Raw genomic sequence first — 21,304 nt, forward strand, 5'->3', positions numbered from 1 at the left:
ACTAAATTCTGATACTGCACTAAATTCTGATACTGTACTAAATTCTGGTACTGAACTTAATTCTGGTACTGAACTAAATTCTGGTACTGTACTAAATACTGATACTGTACTAAATACTGGTACTGTACTAAATTCTGGTACTGTACTAAATTCTGGTACTGAACTAAATTCTGGTACTGTACTAAATTCTGGTACTGTACTAAATTCTGATACTGTACTAAATTCTGGTACTGTACTAAATTCTGATACTGTACTAAATTCTGATACTGTACTAAATACTGGTACAGAACTTAATTCTGATAATGTACTAAATAATGGTACTGACCTAAATTCTGGTTCTGTACTAAATACTGGTACTGAACTAAATTCTGATAATGTACTAAATTCTGGTACTGTACTTAATTCTGATAATGTACTAAATAATGGTACTGACCTAAATTCTGGTTCTGTACTAAATACTGGTACTGAACTAAATTCTGATAATGTACTAAATTCTGGTACTGAACTTAATTCTGATAATGTACTAAATTCTGATACTGTACTAAATTCTGGTACTGACCTAATTCTGATACTGTACTAAATTCTGGTACTGTACTTAATTTTGATAATGTACTAATTTCTGGTACTGTACTTAATTCTGATAATGTACTAAATTCTGGTACTGTACTTAATTCTGATAATGTACTAAATTCTGGTACTGTACTTAATTCTGATAATGTACTAAATAAAGGTACTGACCTAAATTCTGGTTCTGTACTAAATACTGGTACTGAACTAAATTCTGGTACTGTACTTAATTCTGATAATGTACTAAATTCTGGTACTGTACTTAATTCTGATAATTTACTAAATTCTGGTACTGTACTTAATTCTGATAATGTACTAAATTCTGGTACTGTACTTAATTCTGATAATGTACTTAATAATGGTACTGACCTAAATTCTGGTTCTGTACTAAATACTGGTACTGTACTAAATTCTGGTACTGTACTTAATACTGGTACTGTACTTAATTCTGATAATGTACTAAATAATGGTACTGACCTAAATTCTGGTTCTGTACTAAATACTGGTACTGAACTAAATTCTGGTACTGTACTAAATTCTGGTACTGAACTAAACTCTGATACTGTACTAAATACTGATACTGTACTAAATTCTGGTACTGACCTAATTCTGATACTGTACTAAATACTGGTACAGAACTTAATTATAATACTGTACTAAATTCTGATACTGTACTAAATTCTGGTACTGACCTAATTCTGATACTGTACTAAATTCTGGTACTGTACTTAATTCTGATAATGTACTAAATTCTGGTACTGTACTTAATTCTGATAATGTACTAAATTCTGGTACTGTACTTAATTCTGATAATGTACTAAATTCTGGTACTGTACTTAATTCTGATAATGTACTAAATAAAGGTACTGACCTAAATTCTGGTTCTGTACTAAATACTGGTACTGAACTAAATTCTGGTACTGTACTTAATTCTGATAATGTACTAAATTCTGGTACTGTACTTAATTTTCTGATAATTTACTAAATTCTGGTACTGTACTTAATTCTGATAATGTACTAAATTCTGGTACTGTACTTAATTCTGATAATGTACTTAATAATGGTACTGACCTAAATTCTGGTTCTGTACTAAATACTGGTACTGTACTAAATTCTGGTACTGTACTAAATACTGGTACTGAACTTAATTCTGATAATGTACTAAATAATGGCACTGACCTAAATTCTGGTTCTGTACTAAATACTGGTACTGAACTAAATTCTGGTATTGTACTAAATTCTGGTACTGAACTAAATTCTGATACTGTACTAAATTCTGATACTGTACTAAATTCTGGTACTGACCTAATTCTGATACTGTACTAAATTCTGGTATTGACCTAATTCTGATACTGTACTAAATACTGGTACAGAACTTAATTATAATACTGTGCTAAATCCTGGTACTGTACTAAATACTGGCACAGAACTAAATTCTGGTACTGTACTGAATTCTGGTACTGAACTAAATTCTGGTACTGTACTAAATTCTGGTACTGAACTTAATTCAGATACTGTACTAAATTCTGATACAGAACTTAATTATAATACTGTTCTAAATTCTTGTGCTGTATTAAATTCTGATACTGAACTAAATTCTGATACTGTACTAAATTCTGGTACTGTACTAAATTCTGGTACTTAACTAAATTCTGGTACTGTACTAAATTCTGGTACTAAACTTAAACCTGGACTAAATTCTGGTACTGGACTAAATTCTGGTACTGAACTAAATTCTGGTACTGAACTAAATTCTGGTACTGTACTAAATTCTGGTACTGAACTAAATTCTGGTACTGTACTTAATTCTGGTACTATACAAAATTCTGGTACACAAGTAAATTCTGGTACTGTAATAAATTCGGTACTGTACTAAATTCTGGTACTATACTAAATTCTGGTACTGAACTAAATTCTGGTACTGAACTAAGTTCTGGTACTGTACTAAATTCTGATACTGTACTCAGTACTGGTACTGAACTGTATTCTGATACTGTAATAAATTCTGGTACTGTACTTAATTATGGTACTGAACAAAATTCTGGTACTGAACTAAATTCTGGTACTTAACTAAATTCTTGTACTGTTCTAAATTCTGGTACTGTATTAAATTCTGGTACTGTACTAAATTATGATACTGTACTAGACACTAGTACTGAACTAAATCATGAAACTGTACTGTAACTCAAAGACATTTTTTTGAATGAAGATTTTCATTTATTGAAATGATTTTAGTGTTACTTAACTATTATGTTATTTGTTTAGATGGCAACAATATATCTTTGTTTACTAGTATTTATTTGAAAAGAAATTGTTTAACTCATTATAATTTTATTCTTACAAGAGGTATTATGTCTTCTTGACTGCAACATTATCTATGGTTTGTATAAGATCAGCAAATCAATGAAACAAGAGGGCCATGATGGCCCTGAAGTCGCTCACCTGTATATAGGTCCCCGGAGCAGGGCCAGTTTAAAGCCCGGGGCTTTTATTTGAACAAACTTTGTAGACAACCATTAGGAGATGTTTCATGCTAAACATCTAAGGTCTAGCTCGTTGGGATTTTTAAAAGATTTTTTTTTTCTTTACACATATAGTTAAAAACAATGACACACCTGGGGCAGGGCCAGTTTTGACCCCAGGGCTTTTATTTGAACAATCTTTGTAGACACTTACTAGAAAATGTTTCATGCTTAATATCTAAACTCTAGCTATGTTGGTTTTTTAAAAGAAGATTTTTAAGTTTTTGCTATACTTGTATAAGGAAAATCAATGTCCCCCGGGACGGGGCCAATTTTGACTCCAGGGCTTTTATTTGAACAAACTTTGAAGACACTCACTAGAAGATGCTTCGTGCTTAATATCTAAACTCTTGCTATTTGAGTTTTTTCAAAGAAGATTTTTCAATTTTTGCTATAGTTTTACACATATAGGGAAAATGAATGACCTCCGGAGTGGGGCCTATTTTGACCCAAGGGCTTTTATTTGAACAAACTTTGTAGACAATCACTAGAAGATGTTTCATGCTTAATATCTAAACTCTAGCCATTTGGTTTTTTTCCAAAGAAGATTTTTTAAGTTTTTCCTATACACATATAAGGAAATTTGGAAAATCAATGACCCCAAGGGCCGGGCAAATTTTGACCCCAGGGCTTTTATTTGAACAAACTTGGTAGACACCCATTAGAAGACGTTCATGCTAAATATCTTAGCTCTAACTCTTTTGGTTCTTTAAAAGAAGATTTTTTAAAGTTTTTACTATATGTATATAGGGAAAATCAACGACCCCCTGGGGCGGGGCCATTTTTGACCCCAGGGCTTTTATATGAACAAACTGGGTAGACATCCATTAGAAGATGTTTCATGCTAACTATCTTAGCTCTAGCTATGTTGGTTTTTTAAAAGAAGATTTTTAAGTTTTTGCTATACTTGTATAAGGAAAATCAATGTCCCCCGGGACGGGGCCAATTTTGACTCCAGGGCTTTTATTTGAACAAACTTTGAAGACACTCACTAGAAGATGTTTCATGCTAAATATCTTAGCTCTAGCTCTTTTGGTTCTTTAAAAGAAGATTTTTTAAGTTTTTACTATATGCATATAGGGAAAATCAATGACCCCCTGGGGCCCCGCCAATTTTGACCCCAGGGCTTTTATTTGAACAAACTTGGTAGACACTCACCAGAAGATGTTTCATGCCAAAAATCGTAGCTCTAGCTCTTTGGGTTTTTTAGAAGAAGATATTTAAAGTTTTTTTGTTTTGGTTGCCATGGCAACCAGAGTTCTGCATGGAATTAAATTCTTTGAACAATTTTCAAAGGTGACCAACAAAGGAACATTCCTGTGAAGTTTGGATGAAATTGGCTTAGTGGTTTATGAGGAGATGTCATTTAAAGTAAAAGTTTACGGACGCTGGACGGCCGGACGCCGGACGAAAAGCGATCACAAAAGCTCACCCTGTCACTTTGTGACAGGTGAGCTAAAAATTAACAAAATTCACAATAAGCCACAAGAACTAAGATTAAACCCTTTGCAAAATCCATAGTCTAGACTATCCTGGTATTAAGGTCAGTCTGACCTAGAACCTCAGCTGGACAAAAGAGATGAGTTTCACGTATTTTAACCACAAACTAATAAACTATATTTAAATTGGGAACATACAATTTGACAATCAATCTTATCTGCAGAAAATTCACTGTATTCTGTGTTTTAAAGTATATGGAACAATAAACAATGGAAATGGTAAAAATTTTAATTTTGAGTTCTCATGCATTCTATAACATTTTAATTTTAAACAAAGACACAATTAGAATAAAGAAATATTTAAAGAGGAGAAAACGCATCTTACCTTTGGCTTATATGGGAAAAACAGTTGATACTTTTTTCATTTTCATTTGGCCATACTATACATTTTTTAAAAATAGTACACCACTGTTAGTCTTTTTATATAAATTTCAATGTCACGGTAATTTGGTCAGCTTCAGATATAATATCAATAATAGGTTATAAAGTACCAATATATTAATGTTGACATCTTTAACTGTCTTTTTTACACACTTCAATGTATTTAATTCTTTATTTCTTACAGAGCACAATTTTCCTTAAACATCTGCTAACAATTTTCCCCTCACTTGAAAATTTAAAAGAAAAATAAAATCTGTACAGAACACAATAAGTATTGAATAACTGACTAAACACAATGGCACTTTCAAGAATTACACCAGTTTATCACAATAACAAAATACATTTCAAAAAATACAAAATGTATTATAAATTGGTTTATCTCAAAAGAATTATCAATAATAGTACAATGAAATGTGGGTGAAAGGGGTGAGGTATGGCAACATTTCAGAATATATATTAACTGAACAGTGCAAACCTAAATAAGAAGGTAGACACATGTCTGTGATCTGTACAAGTTGTATAGCTAGAATATCAGTTACTGCCAGCAGGTTTATGTTGTTAACAATATGATGCATTATATGCATGTTACCTATGAGTATATGAATGACAAAATTAATGAAAAAATACAACAACAACAACAACAACAACAACAACAACACATTCTTCAAGCATGCTGTGCATAGTTTGTATTCCCAATTCAAGTAAAACTTCTTAAAATAAACTTATGATCATCATCATTAATTACATACAACAACAAAATCATTGGTGGTTATTAATGTAAAACATGGCAGATGAGTGGAAAATGAATCATTCTCCAGCAATACATTATAATAAAACAATAATTAAAATTGTAGACTTATTCTAAAATGACAAAAACAATGAAAAGTATTTTATCAGAAAAAAAAACAGTACAGTATTACAGAAGATGTCACCACTTATCATAGCTGTGTTCCATTTATGATCAAAATAAGGGTAATTTCAGTCCATCCTGTCTCTTTGTGTGTGGGGTGGGGGGTTAATAATTTGGGATGTCAAATGCTAATTCACATCTTATCCCTTCATTAATGTAAATAACATGATACGTTGTTGGATCAGTGATGTCTCCCTCAATGACCTCTTCAAGGTGACATTAACTTATCAGGGTCTATACTGTTGTTTAACATCCATACTCTAGGACACACATGAAGCAGGTTCATTCCAATACACAAATTCAGTATATTTTGGGCAAAACAAGAGCTGCAGTAGGGCAGTGTACTTGAACTATTCACAGTGCTTGATGATAAAACAAGAGCATGGATAACAAAGAGATTAACAAAAGGAATACTTTATTATAAAACACTGCATGAAATAGTTATCAGTTTCATATAGATATCAATGAGTTTTGTAAGGTCACCAAAAAGGACAATATTTAAATCAAAACCTATACCAGAGTTCAGGGTCTTAAAAATATAACTCAATTATAATTCAGAAGACCTATGAATTAAGTTTCAAGTGAACATCATTAGTAATTTTAAAGATTTATGTAGCACCAAAATCTTGAACAAGGAACTTTTTAACTTCACAAAGGACCATAAATCAGTCAAAATCTATATATCAGAGTTATGGATCTTGATTAGTGAAGTTACAAATGTAAAAACTGTATAAAACGATTTATAAGCAGTGAATGGTAAAGTCTTGTATAGGAACACAGATTGTGAGGGCTGACCTGTACCTCTACTTGTCATATAAACAAGTGATTTTGTTTGCTAGCACTTTAAAGTTTACTTTATCGCCCTAAAGATATACTATGCTGAAAATGGATAATATATTTTAATCACAGAAATTTATTGAAATTCTAAGAAATTTTTACAGAGTTATGTCTAATTTAAATAAAAGAATGAAAAAAAAACTATGCAGCATTCCCTATAACAGTTTTTTTTTAACACCACTATAATTATATTCAAAGTGTGTAGAATTTTTAACATAACATTTCTTTTTGTGAATTCAAAACATGTTAGCTTTATATTTATAAAGACACTATGTAGCAATTATCAATATTTTCTAATATCAAATTTGAGCATAGTATATCTTTAAGAAACAATGTAGTATATGATATATCATCATAATAAAACTAAGATATCATTCAACATGTTTATGGCACATATATCATTACAAAAATAACCAATCAACTTCAACAACAAAGATTAAATGATAAGAACATTTAATGGTTTTTTTTCATCACCATAATATAATAATTCCAGAAAGTAAAATAGCACTCTATCTTTTAATAAACTGGCTCATATCAAACAATAAACAATACATGTAAAAATATAGCATTCACAGTTAATTCACAATGACAACATTGCCACTGTTATATGTTATGTCAATGAACCAAATGGTTCTGATTCTGATAAATTACTTCATCACTAAATGAATGCAAACAAATTTTATTTCTTTTTATTCAGGAAGCACATAATTGTTTTTTTTAGCATACTGGTTGGGGACCACCAAAACCGGACAACCACCAAACCCGGACGGCCCCGAAAATGCTTAATTTAGTATTTTCTTTGTTCAGTGGTTGTCAGTCACTTTTTTATCAACAATAAGTGCATGTTTCTTTTAAAATTAAGTAAATAAATTTATTTCAACCTCCGTAAATGGTAATATTTTAATGTCTATTTCAAGAATGTTGACCTTGAAATTTGGGGGTCAAGAAAGCAATGCCTGACCTCATATACCAGCTATAATCATTTGCAGAGTGAATAATAGAATAACCAAAACTTCAGCATTTGTTGCTGAAATATTGAATATCATGTTAAAAATCAAAAACCAAAACACCCAAGCTTTTATCTGAATTAAATCACGTCATGTACATATCTGTCCGGACACATGGTACTGTAGACGATTTAGGTAATTTTGATACCCTCCTTGTCGAGCCTCAGATATAAGTGTCACTACAATCAGAAAAAACTAGTTTGGAGAAGAACCTAGCTGAACTGTGTCAAATTTTTTAGTCTCTAGGTTAAAAATTATGAAATCTGCACAGAAAAAAGTTCAAAAAGTGTCCGGTTGATGGTCTCTGACCAGTACTCAAATAATGGGAAAATGGTTAAAGAGTATTTTAGAATAATGCACAGTTTCAGATAAAATGAGTAGTTGCGTAATTACGTAACACTTAACGTTACAATCTTTAATCCTAACTGAAACTTTTTTCCAAAACCTAGCTATTTATTTTATTTTTAGTAAAATCTCAGATAAGGAATGAATCTCAAAAACAAAATCTATTTACAAGTTAAAATAGGTGAAATTTGCTAAACATGAAAAACACAGCTTTTTTTCATCAACTGAGTGAGTGATTATGTTTAATTTGTACACTGTCTGAGGTCATATCATCTTTTCAAATCAAATACATGATATGCTCCTTGATTATTGTCACATTGTTAGCCTGGCATAGAAATAAATGTACCTTTTACATGATTTTAGCCAAATAAACAACATTATAATTACAAAATACATTTAAAATAATTTCTTTATTCTATGAGTATACTTAACTGTGAGATTTCAAAATGAGTAAATAAACAAGGTAGGTGGGGAGGGGGGTCGGGTCGCACTGACCCTGAGGACAAGGGTTGGACAAGGTTATAAGTGTACTGTGATCTTGGCCTTTGACCAACTGTACTCAAAATTAATTGGGTCCATCTATCAGTCATGACTAGCATCTACACTAAATTGTTATGACCCATGATGTTTAAGAGAGTGAGATAATTGTTGGATGTACATAAAGAGGAAAATCCATGACTCTCTAAGACAGGGGACAATTTCCACAGAACATAATATGAACAAAATCTTGGTAGATATCAATTAGATGATGTTTCATGCCAATGATGTAAGCTCTAGCTCGTTGGGTTTCAGAGATTGAGAAGAGGATTTTTCAAGTTATACTATATACAAATAGTACAAATCTATGACCGCTGGGACAAGGCCAATGACGATCCAAGGGTCATAATTTGAACAATATTAAATAATGTTCAATGTGAAGTCATAATGTAAACTTCAGAGAAGATATTTTTAAAGTTTTTACTATATACATATAAGGAAAGCCCATGACCCCTGGGACCGAGTCAATTTTGTCCTTAGAGATTTAATTCGAACACCTCCAGGACCTCCAGATAATGTTATATACCACATACCAAAACTCTTGGCCATGTACCTTAAGATAATGAGGTTTTGTAATTTACATTTTAGGGGACCACTATTCCTGACTAGTTTCATTTAAGGAACTCCACTGAGGTAAAAAAAACAACAAAAACATAGAATTGGAAATTCTTACATTAGATCAAATGAAACAGTTTAATGGAAAAATCTGCAAAGGAAAAATAAAGAAATTAAATTGAATATTGATTTTTGTGTGACTCTAAGGTCAATTTGTGTGAAAAGCTTTCACTTATATGTCATTTTGCACAACAAAAATGATTATTCTGTACCACTGATCTGAAAATTAGCACACGAGTTATTGATCCAGACCTACATCAAAAGGTATACAATAAACTCAGAGAAAACATTTCCAATCCTATCATGACAAAAAAACCTCAGTGGAGTTCCTTTGATAGCCAGTCCTTTGGTTTCTGAAGAAATGTTGCTGTAAAAAATTGTTGACGCAATTTTTATTACTTAATTTCGAGGTTATACTTTACTAAACTAGGTGTATATATAAATGAGCTTGAGATTTTATAGACACTGCTACATGTGTATATCAATTATCCAACCCTGGACCAAGCATTTAGTCTATAAATGTATCTATATTTATATAAATATTAAATAATCAAAATGTTATATTCCATAAATCAAATGAAACCAGCATACCTCCATATTCATGCTTATTTTCATTAAGATAAAAAAAATGTTTGTGTAGTACAAATGAAGTAATTACATATATTGACGGGAAGATCTGACAGTAAAAATCTACATTATTTTCTTTAAATTTTTGCCATTTTAAAAATATGTCAAAATATGGTAAAAAACAAGAATTTGTTTGTTAAACACAAATGCCCCCAGCTCAGATTCCTGTCAATAACAATATTTCATAAACTATTTACCCATTCACTCAGTCATGGACAGAAAATTTGACAAAAAAAATTATAAACACAGTTATATAACTTGACAGAGTCATGGCATTGTTTAATAGTGAAAAATATAAGTAAACAATTTTTGAAATATTGTGTAGAAATCCTTTACTGGCCTTCTTGGCCTTGACCAACTGACTGTTGTACATTTAGCTACCTTATGCTTTGCAATCAAACTACAATATATATTGCAACAACATACAAATAATATTTTTACAACTGTTTTAATTGTTTACAACTGGATCCTACAGATGAACCACTAACGTACATCAAGCTTATCAACGTTCTATAACCAAATAGTGCCGGGCAGCATTAATGGAAATACCTGAAGACCTTGACAGGCATGTAACAATTAAAAATGTTGACCGGTCAACATTTCATTTCATCATTGCGCATGCATAAATTTCAGCAGTTCAATTAAACAGTTGTAAATAAGGCATTAGTATTTATATAAGGTAATAACTTAAAATGACTCATGCCAAAATGTCAAATAAAAACCATGAATATAACTAACAGATTTTTTTTTATTCTCCCTTAATTCTCTATCTCTGTCTCTTTTTTTATAAAAATTTCAATGATACAAGTTTTTATCTTAAAACAATTTTAACTACAGTTTACATGAAATCTTAAACTAGAGATAAAATTTATGTAAATATTAAATGAAAATACTGTCATTTTCAACTGTAAGATTTACATGAATAAGGACATTTCTGTCTGTATTCCACACTTTAATATCTATGGAAATGTGAAATTGCCACTGTATGTTTATACAATACTTAAATACAGTTGACTCTCAATAAGTCAAAATCGCTTTACTCAAAATTCCGCGTTAGTCGAAGAATTTCTAAAGTCCCGTCAAAATTCCTTCTTTATCTTTGTTTTTTAACTCCGCTTAGGTCAAATTTTGACTTACCGAGACTCCTGTTTAGTCGAAAAGAAAATTTGGTCCCGTCAATTAAAGTTCGACATATTTTCATCTCAATTAGTCGAAGTGTGAAAACAGCCAACTGATAAAAGGTCGGCGACATTAATGTGATATAATGTCACTCGTGATTCACACGTTTCATAGTAATTTTAATTGACAGTCGTCATGTATTATTAACACGTCGTAGAAGTGGCTTTAATCGGTTCCAGGACTTAATTGGTTTTAACACTTAGATAACTAAATAAACAAACCTACTTCTTTGCATATTCAATCAGGCACATGTATATACATGTACGAATGCCAACGTAATGGCGGCAGATCCACGTTACTCGAACTCCGTTTCTCTCGAAGTAAAATGCCCAGTCCCTTGGATTTCGAGTTACCGAGAGTCAACTGTGCATAATTATCCTTAACTTCAGCTTTGTCTAGATATTCTTTATGTACATGTAATATACAGTAGGTAATACAGTAAGTAAATTAACAATAAAAGGAATATTACTTTTGAGTGATTTTTTAGTAGATTGAATTGCACAATAATATATACACATTAGCCCTTCCAGCGAGCTCCTGGATATATAAATTTATACAAACAGCTCCAAAAATATTACACTTCAGAACAGCACACTTGAACCATATTCCCTTCATATCAATAAAATATTTAAGTTTCTGTTATCCCTTAACATATAATCATAAAGTCATGTAAATACAAACAATATTATTCAGATATTGTTTCATATGATATTAATAACTTCAATATTATGAACAGAAAGTAATAAGTTTTTTTTCCACAAGTACACATCTGTGCAGTATGAGCAGGCTTTTTGTAGCTCATTTTATAGTATTTCTATGATGAAAACCACTTATACTTCAAATACACTGTGCCAAATTAAAATCCATTTCAACAGAAGCAAGTGAAAATATGAGATGACTTGATAGGCTTTTAAACTGCAAACAGAAATCTTGTTGCCTTTACAATATCTATGAACACATACAAGATCAGAGCAGGTGGTTGAATGCTTAGTATTATATATAATAGTATGATAAATGTAACATGTTGAGTTAATTCATGTATCATGCTACTTGATTGTTTGATAAGCAACAATTTCTCATAACTGTTTTTTTTATAATCAACTGAGTTGAAGGAAACAATGCAACACTCAATGTATTGCACTGAAATGAATTCTATGCCTCTGTGTTTGTTTGAAAGGAACTTTGTACAGGGATATCAGTTTGACCTTTTAAAGGTTTAGAACAAACTTCCCCCTTTAAAGCTACATTAATATCATCTTTGTTTGATTTAGAGGATTTCAAAAATCCATTGCTTCCTAAACTGGCTTTAATATACGGCTCTAAACTGGCAGGTCCGCTGGTGTTCTTGCCGTCCTCTACTACATTTTCTTCCTGACAAGCTTTACCTGAATTTTGTGATGTATATAATTCAATGCCTTTCTCTGTAACTCTATCTAACAGTTTGTCATCTTGATTTACATCATCATCTATTTTTTTGTTTTTTTCAGCCTTTTCATCAGCATTTGAACTGATGTGACTTAAGTCTTCTTCAACTATACTAGCATCATTAGCATCTTTAGCACTTTCTCCGTCATCGTCTGTCATGTCAAAATCTTCATCTGGATTTCTGGTGCCCCCAGTATCTATAATACTTGAACAGGAAAAGTCACTAACTGTTGATCCATCTCCTAGTGAAACTTCATCTGGATTTTTATAGGGATTTGAACTCTTATTTAGGTCATCAATGAAGTCCTCAAAATCTACAGCATTTGAATCAGAACAATCAGATATTCTCTCAGTATCTAACACATTCTTAGTCTCTCCTACTACTTCATTGGTGGCGCCTCCTCCATTAAGTGGTGTAACTTTTATATCTTCACCTTTATCATAATTTTCTTCCACATCCTGTCTGCTTTTAGAAAATTCTCCCACATCATTTTCTATATTTTCATTTTCTCCTGCAGTTATATTTGAATGTTTCAAAACTTTTTCCGTTTTACCATTTAGAATTGTTGCTAAACTATAATCCATCCTAAGACCTTCTCTTGATTCTTCCTTTACATTTTCTTTCTTCTCCTCAGCAACTAAAGCCAATTTATCTTCATCACTGCAAGGTACTTCGTCTTGTTTGAGCATTTTCTTTTTTTCGTTTCCTTTTAACATTTTTTTAACACTATGAGTATCTTGGAGATCTTCATCTATTTCATCCTCTGAACTTTCTATAGTTCCTTGATCAGTACTGGGCACATCAGAAACATGTTTATGGTAGCCAGACAATACAGGTGAGGATTTTGGCTGTGCATGTACAAGATGCTGTTTATCATTGTTTTTACCTAGTACTGGTGAATCTGATTCCTGACAAGGGAACTCTTCCAATTCTGTCACATCTGTAACGGATTCAAAATGTAAAACAAGAAACACTCACTTAACTATCTTTAAATTTAACCTTTCATGTATGCCACATTAACTAAGTAAGGGAAGAATTATATTTGTGGACTTGGCTCTTATTTTTCAGTTATAATTAAGCTACTCTTACAAATATCTAACACTGTAAATCATTAAAATGCATAACCACTGACTCAATTGATTTAAAGGCACATAATGCCTCAGAAATCTATATCTTTTCCATTCTTAAGAAACATCAAACATGTGTTTAATAATGGATTATTAGCATGTTTGCATGTTTCTTCAAATCAAGTAAATTTACTGAAAAGATGTCTAACAACCATTTATACTGAGTCATACAACGAATCAGACATCTATATAATTAATAATATAAATTTAGTAGTGTTGCAAGCTATAACCAACAGATACTTTTAAAGGTAGTAATCCTAAGCCATGACATGACGTAGCGACAGGTTTGCAAGCTATAACCAACAGATACTTTTAAAGGTAGTAATCCTAAGCCATGACATGACGTAGCGACAGGTTATTAAATGTCTATAAATTCTTCAAACTACATGTCAGAATAATACAAAATAACTTATAAACAATTTTCAAAGAAGGAAAGGTTTTACTTTAATCAGATATCTTAAAGCATTGCATAAGAAAATGTTTACAATATACTTTACAAAAAAAACTACAATAAATTTAATACCATCTCGTAGCTGCACTGAATGCTGGTCTAGGCTTGAACCGGGGCTATCTGAACCTTTACCACTGTCATGGTTGTCTCTAGACTAAATAAATATTTCATAATTTTACAAAATGTTCTCGGAATAATCTTTTCTTCTCAAACATAATATGAAGTAAGGACAACAGTATACCTTAAATAAAGGTGTAAAAAATCAAGCATCTGTATCATCAGCCCAGGCCTAACAAGGGTAAAATTCTAGGCCAGGCAGGGCACAAGTTTTTCTGTGACTTTCTAGCTGATAATAACATGCCTATAAAGTCATTAAGTTCACTACTGCTATTTTTGAATTAAGTTTGCAGTGAAATTGGCAGTAACTTGAATAACAAGCAATTATCATAGTATTGCAAGCAACCCATAAGTCCCCTACCGGTTAGAACCCCAGCAACATTCTGATGGGCCATTGGCCATTTAATTATACCATTGAATGAATGAATGAACTTAAATCTTTTGAGTTCTAAGTTTGTCTAAATCAAATGTGTTAGTTTCCCTGCCAAGTAAGGAAATTATGCTTTATATACAACAAATAATCAAAAGGTCTAATTTTCTCAGGATGAATAAGTATAACAAATGTTTCAACTTTTCTCTATTTTAAGTAAATTTGTTGAAAAAAAATCTTTAAAAGTTATCTCAGGAAACAGTTTTATGAACAGACAGACTGAAGGAGACTCTAAAGTTAATTTTTTAAACATCCCTGTTACCAAAATATAACATAGGAGATAACTCTTGCGATAAAGATGCTAGATTTATGAACATTGTCATACATGATGATACCCTTTATAGTCACAAAGAAGAAAAGTAAAAAAATAACAATTTTCTAGTATACCATTAACATGTATATTTACAAAGATGAAAATTAAAAAAAATATATAATGTAGGTGTTGATAATGAATGTTTATTTTGAATTTGAAGTAAATCCATGACGAAATAAGAAAATTAAAGAATGAATAAGAAAAATTCAAAGTTTAAGTAGGAGATGATTCTAGAAATATGGATTCTAGATTTATAAACCTTGTCATATTATTAAGATGTGGGAGTTTGAAGTAAATCCTATAAGGAATGAAGAAGTTGGGAGTAAAAAATACCAATTTCTCGAAAAAGTTCAAGGGGGGTATAATTCTGAAAATAGTCTTGCTAGAGTAATGAACCTTCTCACATATATTGAGTGATAATAAGAAACATACATATGAAGTTTGAAGCAGATACATTAAGAAACAAGCAATTATCATAGTATTGCAAGCAATCCTTAAAACCCCTACTGGTTAGAACCCCAGCAACATTCTGAAGGGTCATTGGCCATTCACTAATGTTTCTATTTTTCTCTTTTTTAAGAAAATTTGTTGGAAAAGTTCTTTAAAAGTGATCACAAGAAACACTTTTTATGAACAGACAGACTGAAGGACACTCTAAAGTTAATTTTTTAAACATCACTGTTACCAAAATATAACATTTTTAAAAGCAAAATTCTTAAAGAGGAGATAACTCTTGAAATAAAGATGCAAGATGTCATACATGATGTGTGTGTAACAGAGAACAATTAGTAATGAAGCTGTTCATAATGAATGTTGATTTTAAATTTGAAGTAAAAGTTAAAAGAATGAATAAGAAAACTTCAAAGTTTAAGGAGGATATAATTCTGGAAATAAGGATGCTAGATTTATAAACCTTGTCATATTATTATGATGTGGGAGTTTGAAGTAAATCCTATAAGTAATGAAGAAGTTGGAGTAAAATATACCAAATTCTGGAAAGAAATCTAAGTTCAAGGGGGACATAATTCTGAAAATAGTCTTGCTAAAGTATTGAACCATCTCACAAATGATTTGAGTGATAATAATTAAACATGTATATGAGGTTTGAAGAAGATACATTAAGAAATAAAGAAGTTATTAAAAAAAAATAAAACATTTCTTTTCATGTAAGTTCAAGGGAGGCAATTCCGATAATTTTTGTGCTAGAGTTGAAACCTTGTCAGATATGATGTGGTTGATGACCAGAAACTTATGTATGAAGTTTGAAATAAATACCTTACGAAATAAAGAACTTATAGTGAAAAAGCCTAAAAACTAGAATCAGAAATCTTGACTAGGTTGCTGACGTTTGTTAAGTATGACAGTTGTCAATATTCTCCCTTTAGTCAAGATTAAAATGATGTGTATAATCTCCATACTACCATCTATCCATATTTCAAGTTTCATAAAAATTTTCAGCTTTTTATTACTAATCACAAGTATTGTTATATTTGCCATGTTTTAAGCCTATTTGTTGCCATGGCAACCAATTTTTTTCAAAATAGGTGAAAAGAAAAAGACATGCATAATCTCCATACTGCCATTTACGCATATTTCAAGTTTCATAAAAATATTTTCAGTACTTTCTGCATTATCACTAGATCCAGTTTATGTGTTAAATTTGCCATATTTTCAGTATATTTGTTGTCATAGCAACCAGAATTTTCAACATAGGAAGAAAAGAAAAAGATGTGCATAATTTCCAGACTGCCATCTACCCATATTTCAAGTTTCATAAAAATATTTACAGTACTTTTTGCCTTATCACTGGATCAAGTTTATGTGTAAAATTTGCCATATTTTCAGTCTATTTGTTGCAATAGCAACCAGAATTTTCAACATAGAAAGAAAAGAAAAAGACGTGCATAATCTCCATACTGCCATCTATCCATAACAAGTTTCATTAAAATATTTTCAGTACTTTTTGCTTATCGCGGGATCCAGTTTTGTGCACAGACGGACTGACAGACAGACGGACGAACTGACAGATGGAAAGTAAACCTAAAGTCCCCTCCGGTAAGCCAGTAGGGGACTAATAAAGATGTTATTAAAAAAAACAACATTTTTTTCATGAAAATTTAAAGTTCAAGGGAGGCAATTCTGATAACTTTTGTGCTAGAGTTGTAAATCTTGTCACATATGATGTGGTGGATGACCAGAAACTAATATTTAAAGTTTGAAGTAAATACCCTAAGAAATAAAGAAGTTATAGTGAAAAAGCATAAAAATTGGAATCAGAAATCTTGAAATTCAGTCTGTTTGTTGCCATAGCAACCAGAATTTTCAGCATAGGAAGTAAAGAAAAAAATGTGCATAATTTCCAGACTGCCATCTACCCATATTTCATATTTCAAGTTTCATAAAAATATTTGCAGTACTTTTTATGTTATCACTGGATCCAGTTTATGTGTTAAATTTGACATATTTTTAGTCTATTTGTTGCCATAGCAACCAGAATTTTCAACTTAGGAAAAAAAGAAAAGACGTGCATAATCTCCATATATCAAGTTTCATAAAAAAATTGTCAGTACTTTTTAAGTTATTGTGGGATCCAGTTTTTTGGACGGATGGACTGACAGAAGTTCCTACTGAGTTGACATTATGGGGTTTTTTCTTTGATCTCCTTTGATCTCTAAAACCCCATAAACAACGTATTCCCACCCCATAAACAACGTATTTCCCCACAAGTACTGTCTGTACGGAATGAACATGGATATTCACCCCATAACTTCACTTAGGTCATACGGACTAACAGACGGATGGACAAACGGATGGAGGGTAAACCTAAAGTCCCCTCTGGTTAAACCGGTAGGGGACTAATAAAACAGGTCAATATATGTGCATAACCCAGGAACACCTGTTAAATATACAGGCCCCGTGTTCACTAAGAAAAGATCAGGATCAAGTGATCTCTGATTATTTCATATTTAATGTTCTAAAAATATTTGCAGTTTTGTTGATTTATATTGTTAATATTTAAAAATTGACATATGCTGTTGCCATAGAACAAAAATTTTGAATTAGGAAAAAAAGAAAAACATAATCCATTAATAAATTTCATAAAATATGGTCAGATTTTTAGGGTCATGGGATCATTTTTTTGGACAACTGACAAAATGTCCTTTTTGAATTAACATTATTTTTTTTTCATTATCTCCCTTATTCTAAATACCCCATTAACAAACTTTATAATCAAGTATTGTACTGATGAAGGATACACCCCAATAACGTAATTAGGGTCGTACGTAAAATTGATCCGAAACTGTGATCCTATCCCTTTTTATAAGGTCAATTTGTGAAACCAGGAGCCTGGGTTACTGGCTGCTGTATTTGACTCTAATACTTTAAACCTGTAACAACCTTTATCATATGAGTAATTTATAACTGACAAAAACATTACAAAACTGTACATGGTTTGGTGAAATGATTATCCAAGGTATATGAATTAACAGGTAAAAATATCATATTTAAAATATCATAAATATCTTTATACAGAAACTAATAAAACAACATAATGTAGTATTAGAACAACTGATCATTAAGTACATATATCAATTCTATATCACTTCATAATGTATCAGCAAAAAACAGCAGAAGGCTCACAAATGTTTGTATGTTTGTTGGTCATATAGGGACTTTCGAGATTTTACTGATGGAGGAAGACCATATTCCTCTTAAAACAACCTGTGACAGATATTAGTTCACCAATTTGTGCTAGTACATGTAAAGTCATTAACACGAAATAAAATATTACCTGATAGTTGTTTAGTTTAGCATTATCACCATCCTCCATCATTTTATAGAACTCAATGTTACCTTCACCATTTGGCTCCTACAAAATGTAGCATGAATAATAAATATTTATGAAAATAAATAGTTTTTTTTGTGTGTTTGTTTTTCTGTGTGTTTATTTTGTAAAAATATTTCAAGCATGGGCTGTCTTTTTAACAGCTCTTTATGTGCGGACTAAAACAGTTTTATTGGACAAGATGCATTTTTTGCTTTTAATCATACAGTCACTATCAAGATAATGTAAACCATTTCTAAACTTCAAAAGATGATGACACACATGAATTTCTAGATTCACTTATGAAGGAGGATTTATGTAACATAGTGAAAGAAGTGAAGCATACAAAACATCTTGGTAGAGTGACCAAGTTTCTCTAAGTTGGCTGAATACCTTCAAAACATGAAGAAGGTCAATATTTCCTGTTTACCAAGGTAATATACAAATGAATTCACAATAAAGTAAACAACTAACCGGTACAGTGACCCCCAAGTCAGCTTTCATTTGTTTATGTCTCTTTCTGCAGCACAACACACTGGAATAAAAAATAAAATCCTTTTAAAGAAAAACTGTTCTATAATGATGCAAAACATATGTAGCCAAAAATGGGTCAGTCTATCAGAAACTAGGTTAGAAATAATGAAATGAAATTGTAAATTCACTCAGATGTTGCATAAAACATGAAGAGCCTCACACACACTGTACATATAGTTTTTTTGTATTTAAAACTGATTTCTTGCAGGTTTATTATATCTCCAAATCAAGCCTTTTTTACTTACAGGCCTATAACCAATCCAATAACTAAAGCCCCACACAAAGAGCCAAGCACTGCTCCTAGAACCAGAGAAGTATCTGACGATTCATCTGCAAAGCAAAATAGAAGTTTATTTATAATATGAGGGTCGACTGATAAATAAACAGAGTTCTCCTCTCAAAAATTCATTTCTTTATCAAATCACTCGAAAACTCGTTTACATTAAGAACAAGTTATTTCTACTTTTAATCATCAGGTACTAGAATTGATATTTAATACTTAAAGGGACTCACTCCACTGAGGTTAAAAGTCTAAAAACATAACACTTTAATTTCTTACATAAATGAGCTGGGGAACTTTAAACAGAAATATATGCAAAGATAATTAAGAAATATACTTTAAAATAAATTAGAAATCATATGTTTATGCTTTTCTTAGCCTGATTTGAGTGAAAAGCATTTAAATGCTTTTCATTTTGGGTCATTTTTTTACAATTTGAATACTCATTCTTTACAGACGAAGTGCGCGAATGATCTGAAATTTTGCACAAAGATTAGTGTTCTAAACCTAAATCAAATGATACATTTATCTGAAAAAAATATTTTCAGTCCCATCATGTCAAAAACCCTCAGAGGAGTTCCTTTAACAAGAATAAATGATATCCATAGCAACCATTGATTTGAAGCCCACTGATAATTCACATATTCTGAATTCATTAAACATGCAAGTTTGCAGTCAAATTTAATTTGGCGCAATGCAACTGACTTTAGTGTAACATTTCAACATTACATTATATTCGGAACAATTTGAAAATGTTATTTAGCAGCAGAATTTTATAGTCAATGTATAGATCTTTATGAACTAAATAACAAAACACACCATTTTCTATTTTCTTTTCTATGGGTTCACCCTCCTTGCTTTTTCCAAATCTGTTTGAAGCAGTTACAGATACTCTGTATCTAGATCCAGACTTTAGGTTCTCTATCTTGTGTACTGGTGTTGTAAAATTAGCAACAAAAGTTTCAGTCTTTTCGTCTGAATAAAAGAAAAAAACAGGTCTCAATCAAGGTTAGAATTTTAGTTTTTTAACAGAGTTGTGGCCTAAAGCTTAATGTGTTTGCCTCTAAACTCAGGTGTTACGGATTTGAGCAATACTCAGGTCACAGCCACATTTCCCTATACAACACTGGCATTTAAAGAGATAGTATTTACATTCTAAGAACTAGGTTCACAAATGAGATTAAATAATTACATGTTCAATTCAACTTAATTTTGCAAAACATATTTCAATTAGAAAATGACAAGGTATCTAAGGTACTTCATGGATGGTGAAGCAATTCAGGTTGCCCTGTAATATTTCAAGAAATAAGCTTTCACAAAAGTATGAACTTCAATTGCATAGCTGAATATACACATGAAGGAAGTTAAAGAACCCTTAAATTGAGACAAATCTGAACTTTAAATGGAGGCAAATCAATATAAATTTCTTTCCTATATAACTTGTTCATTATAACATCAATCAAACTTTCAAAAGCTCCCATTAAGCTATTATCATTCATATAATCATAAAATATAATATAAGGAAATTCTACCTGACAAGCATTTTGCCTCTTCTGTACATTCACTGTAGGAGATCAAGTAATGGTCAGGTTGTCCCCCTTCACTATTATAATATTGTCCGTACAATATTACGATCACTAGCTGGTTACCTTCACTATCAACCTTGTATAATGGCCTCTCTGGAACTATTGTAAACTATCATTCTATAATTTATCCTCAATCACAATTATTTAACCATTAAACTTAAAAAACTTTAAAAAGTCATAAAAACATG

The 21,304-nt window shown here is 31.3% G+C and overlaps 2 protein-coding genes across 5 annotated transcripts in view; both read right to left on the minus strand.

Annotated features, from left to right (window-relative positions):
• Positions 1 to 559: 559 nt before the first annotated feature.
• LOC132750844 (zonadhesin-like) lies at positions 560 to 5,553 on the minus strand (the record flags this gene model as incomplete). The annotated part of the gene is made up of 3 exons (XM_060740897.1): positions 5,445 to 5,553; positions 1,260 to 1,499; positions 560 to 799 (listed from the first exon to the last, which is right to left on the minus strand). Coding segments are annotated over exons 1-3 (589 nt in total), but the record flags the coding sequence as incomplete, so codon positions are not given.
• A 4,043-nt stretch (positions 5,554 to 9,596) lies between these two features.
• LOC132750839 (uncharacterized) overlaps positions 9,597 to 21,304 on the minus strand; it is a 61,573-nt gene continuing 49,865 nt past the window's right edge. For all 4 annotated transcript variants that reach the window (XM_060740891.1, XM_060740890.1, XM_060740889.1 and 1 more), the window contains exons 13-19: positions 21,063 to 21,215; positions 20,350 to 20,505; positions 19,496 to 19,580; positions 19,191 to 19,251; positions 18,684 to 18,761; positions 14,103 to 14,184; positions 9,597 to 13,392 (exon numbers count right to left, since the gene is read on the minus strand). In XM_060740891.1, the coding sequence (XP_060596874.1) occupies positions 12,179 to 13,392; positions 14,103 to 14,184; positions 18,684 to 18,761; positions 19,191 to 19,251; positions 19,496 to 19,580; positions 20,350 to 20,505; positions 21,063 to 21,215 (1,829 nt within the window). In that variant the 3' untranslated portion in view covers positions 9,597 to 12,178. The remainder of the gene's footprint in view (positions 13,393 to 14,102; positions 14,185 to 18,683; positions 18,762 to 19,190; positions 19,252 to 19,495; positions 19,581 to 20,349; positions 20,506 to 21,062; positions 21,216 to 21,304) is intronic.

Source organism: Ruditapes philippinarum, unplaced genomic scaffold (assembly GCF_026571515.1).
Source record: "Ruditapes philippinarum isolate M1 unplaced genomic scaffold, ASM2657151v2 ctg4902_1_1_1_1, whole genome shotgun sequence".
Taxonomy (NCBI): Eukaryota; Metazoa; Mollusca; class Bivalvia; order Venerida; family Veneridae; genus Ruditapes; species Ruditapes philippinarum.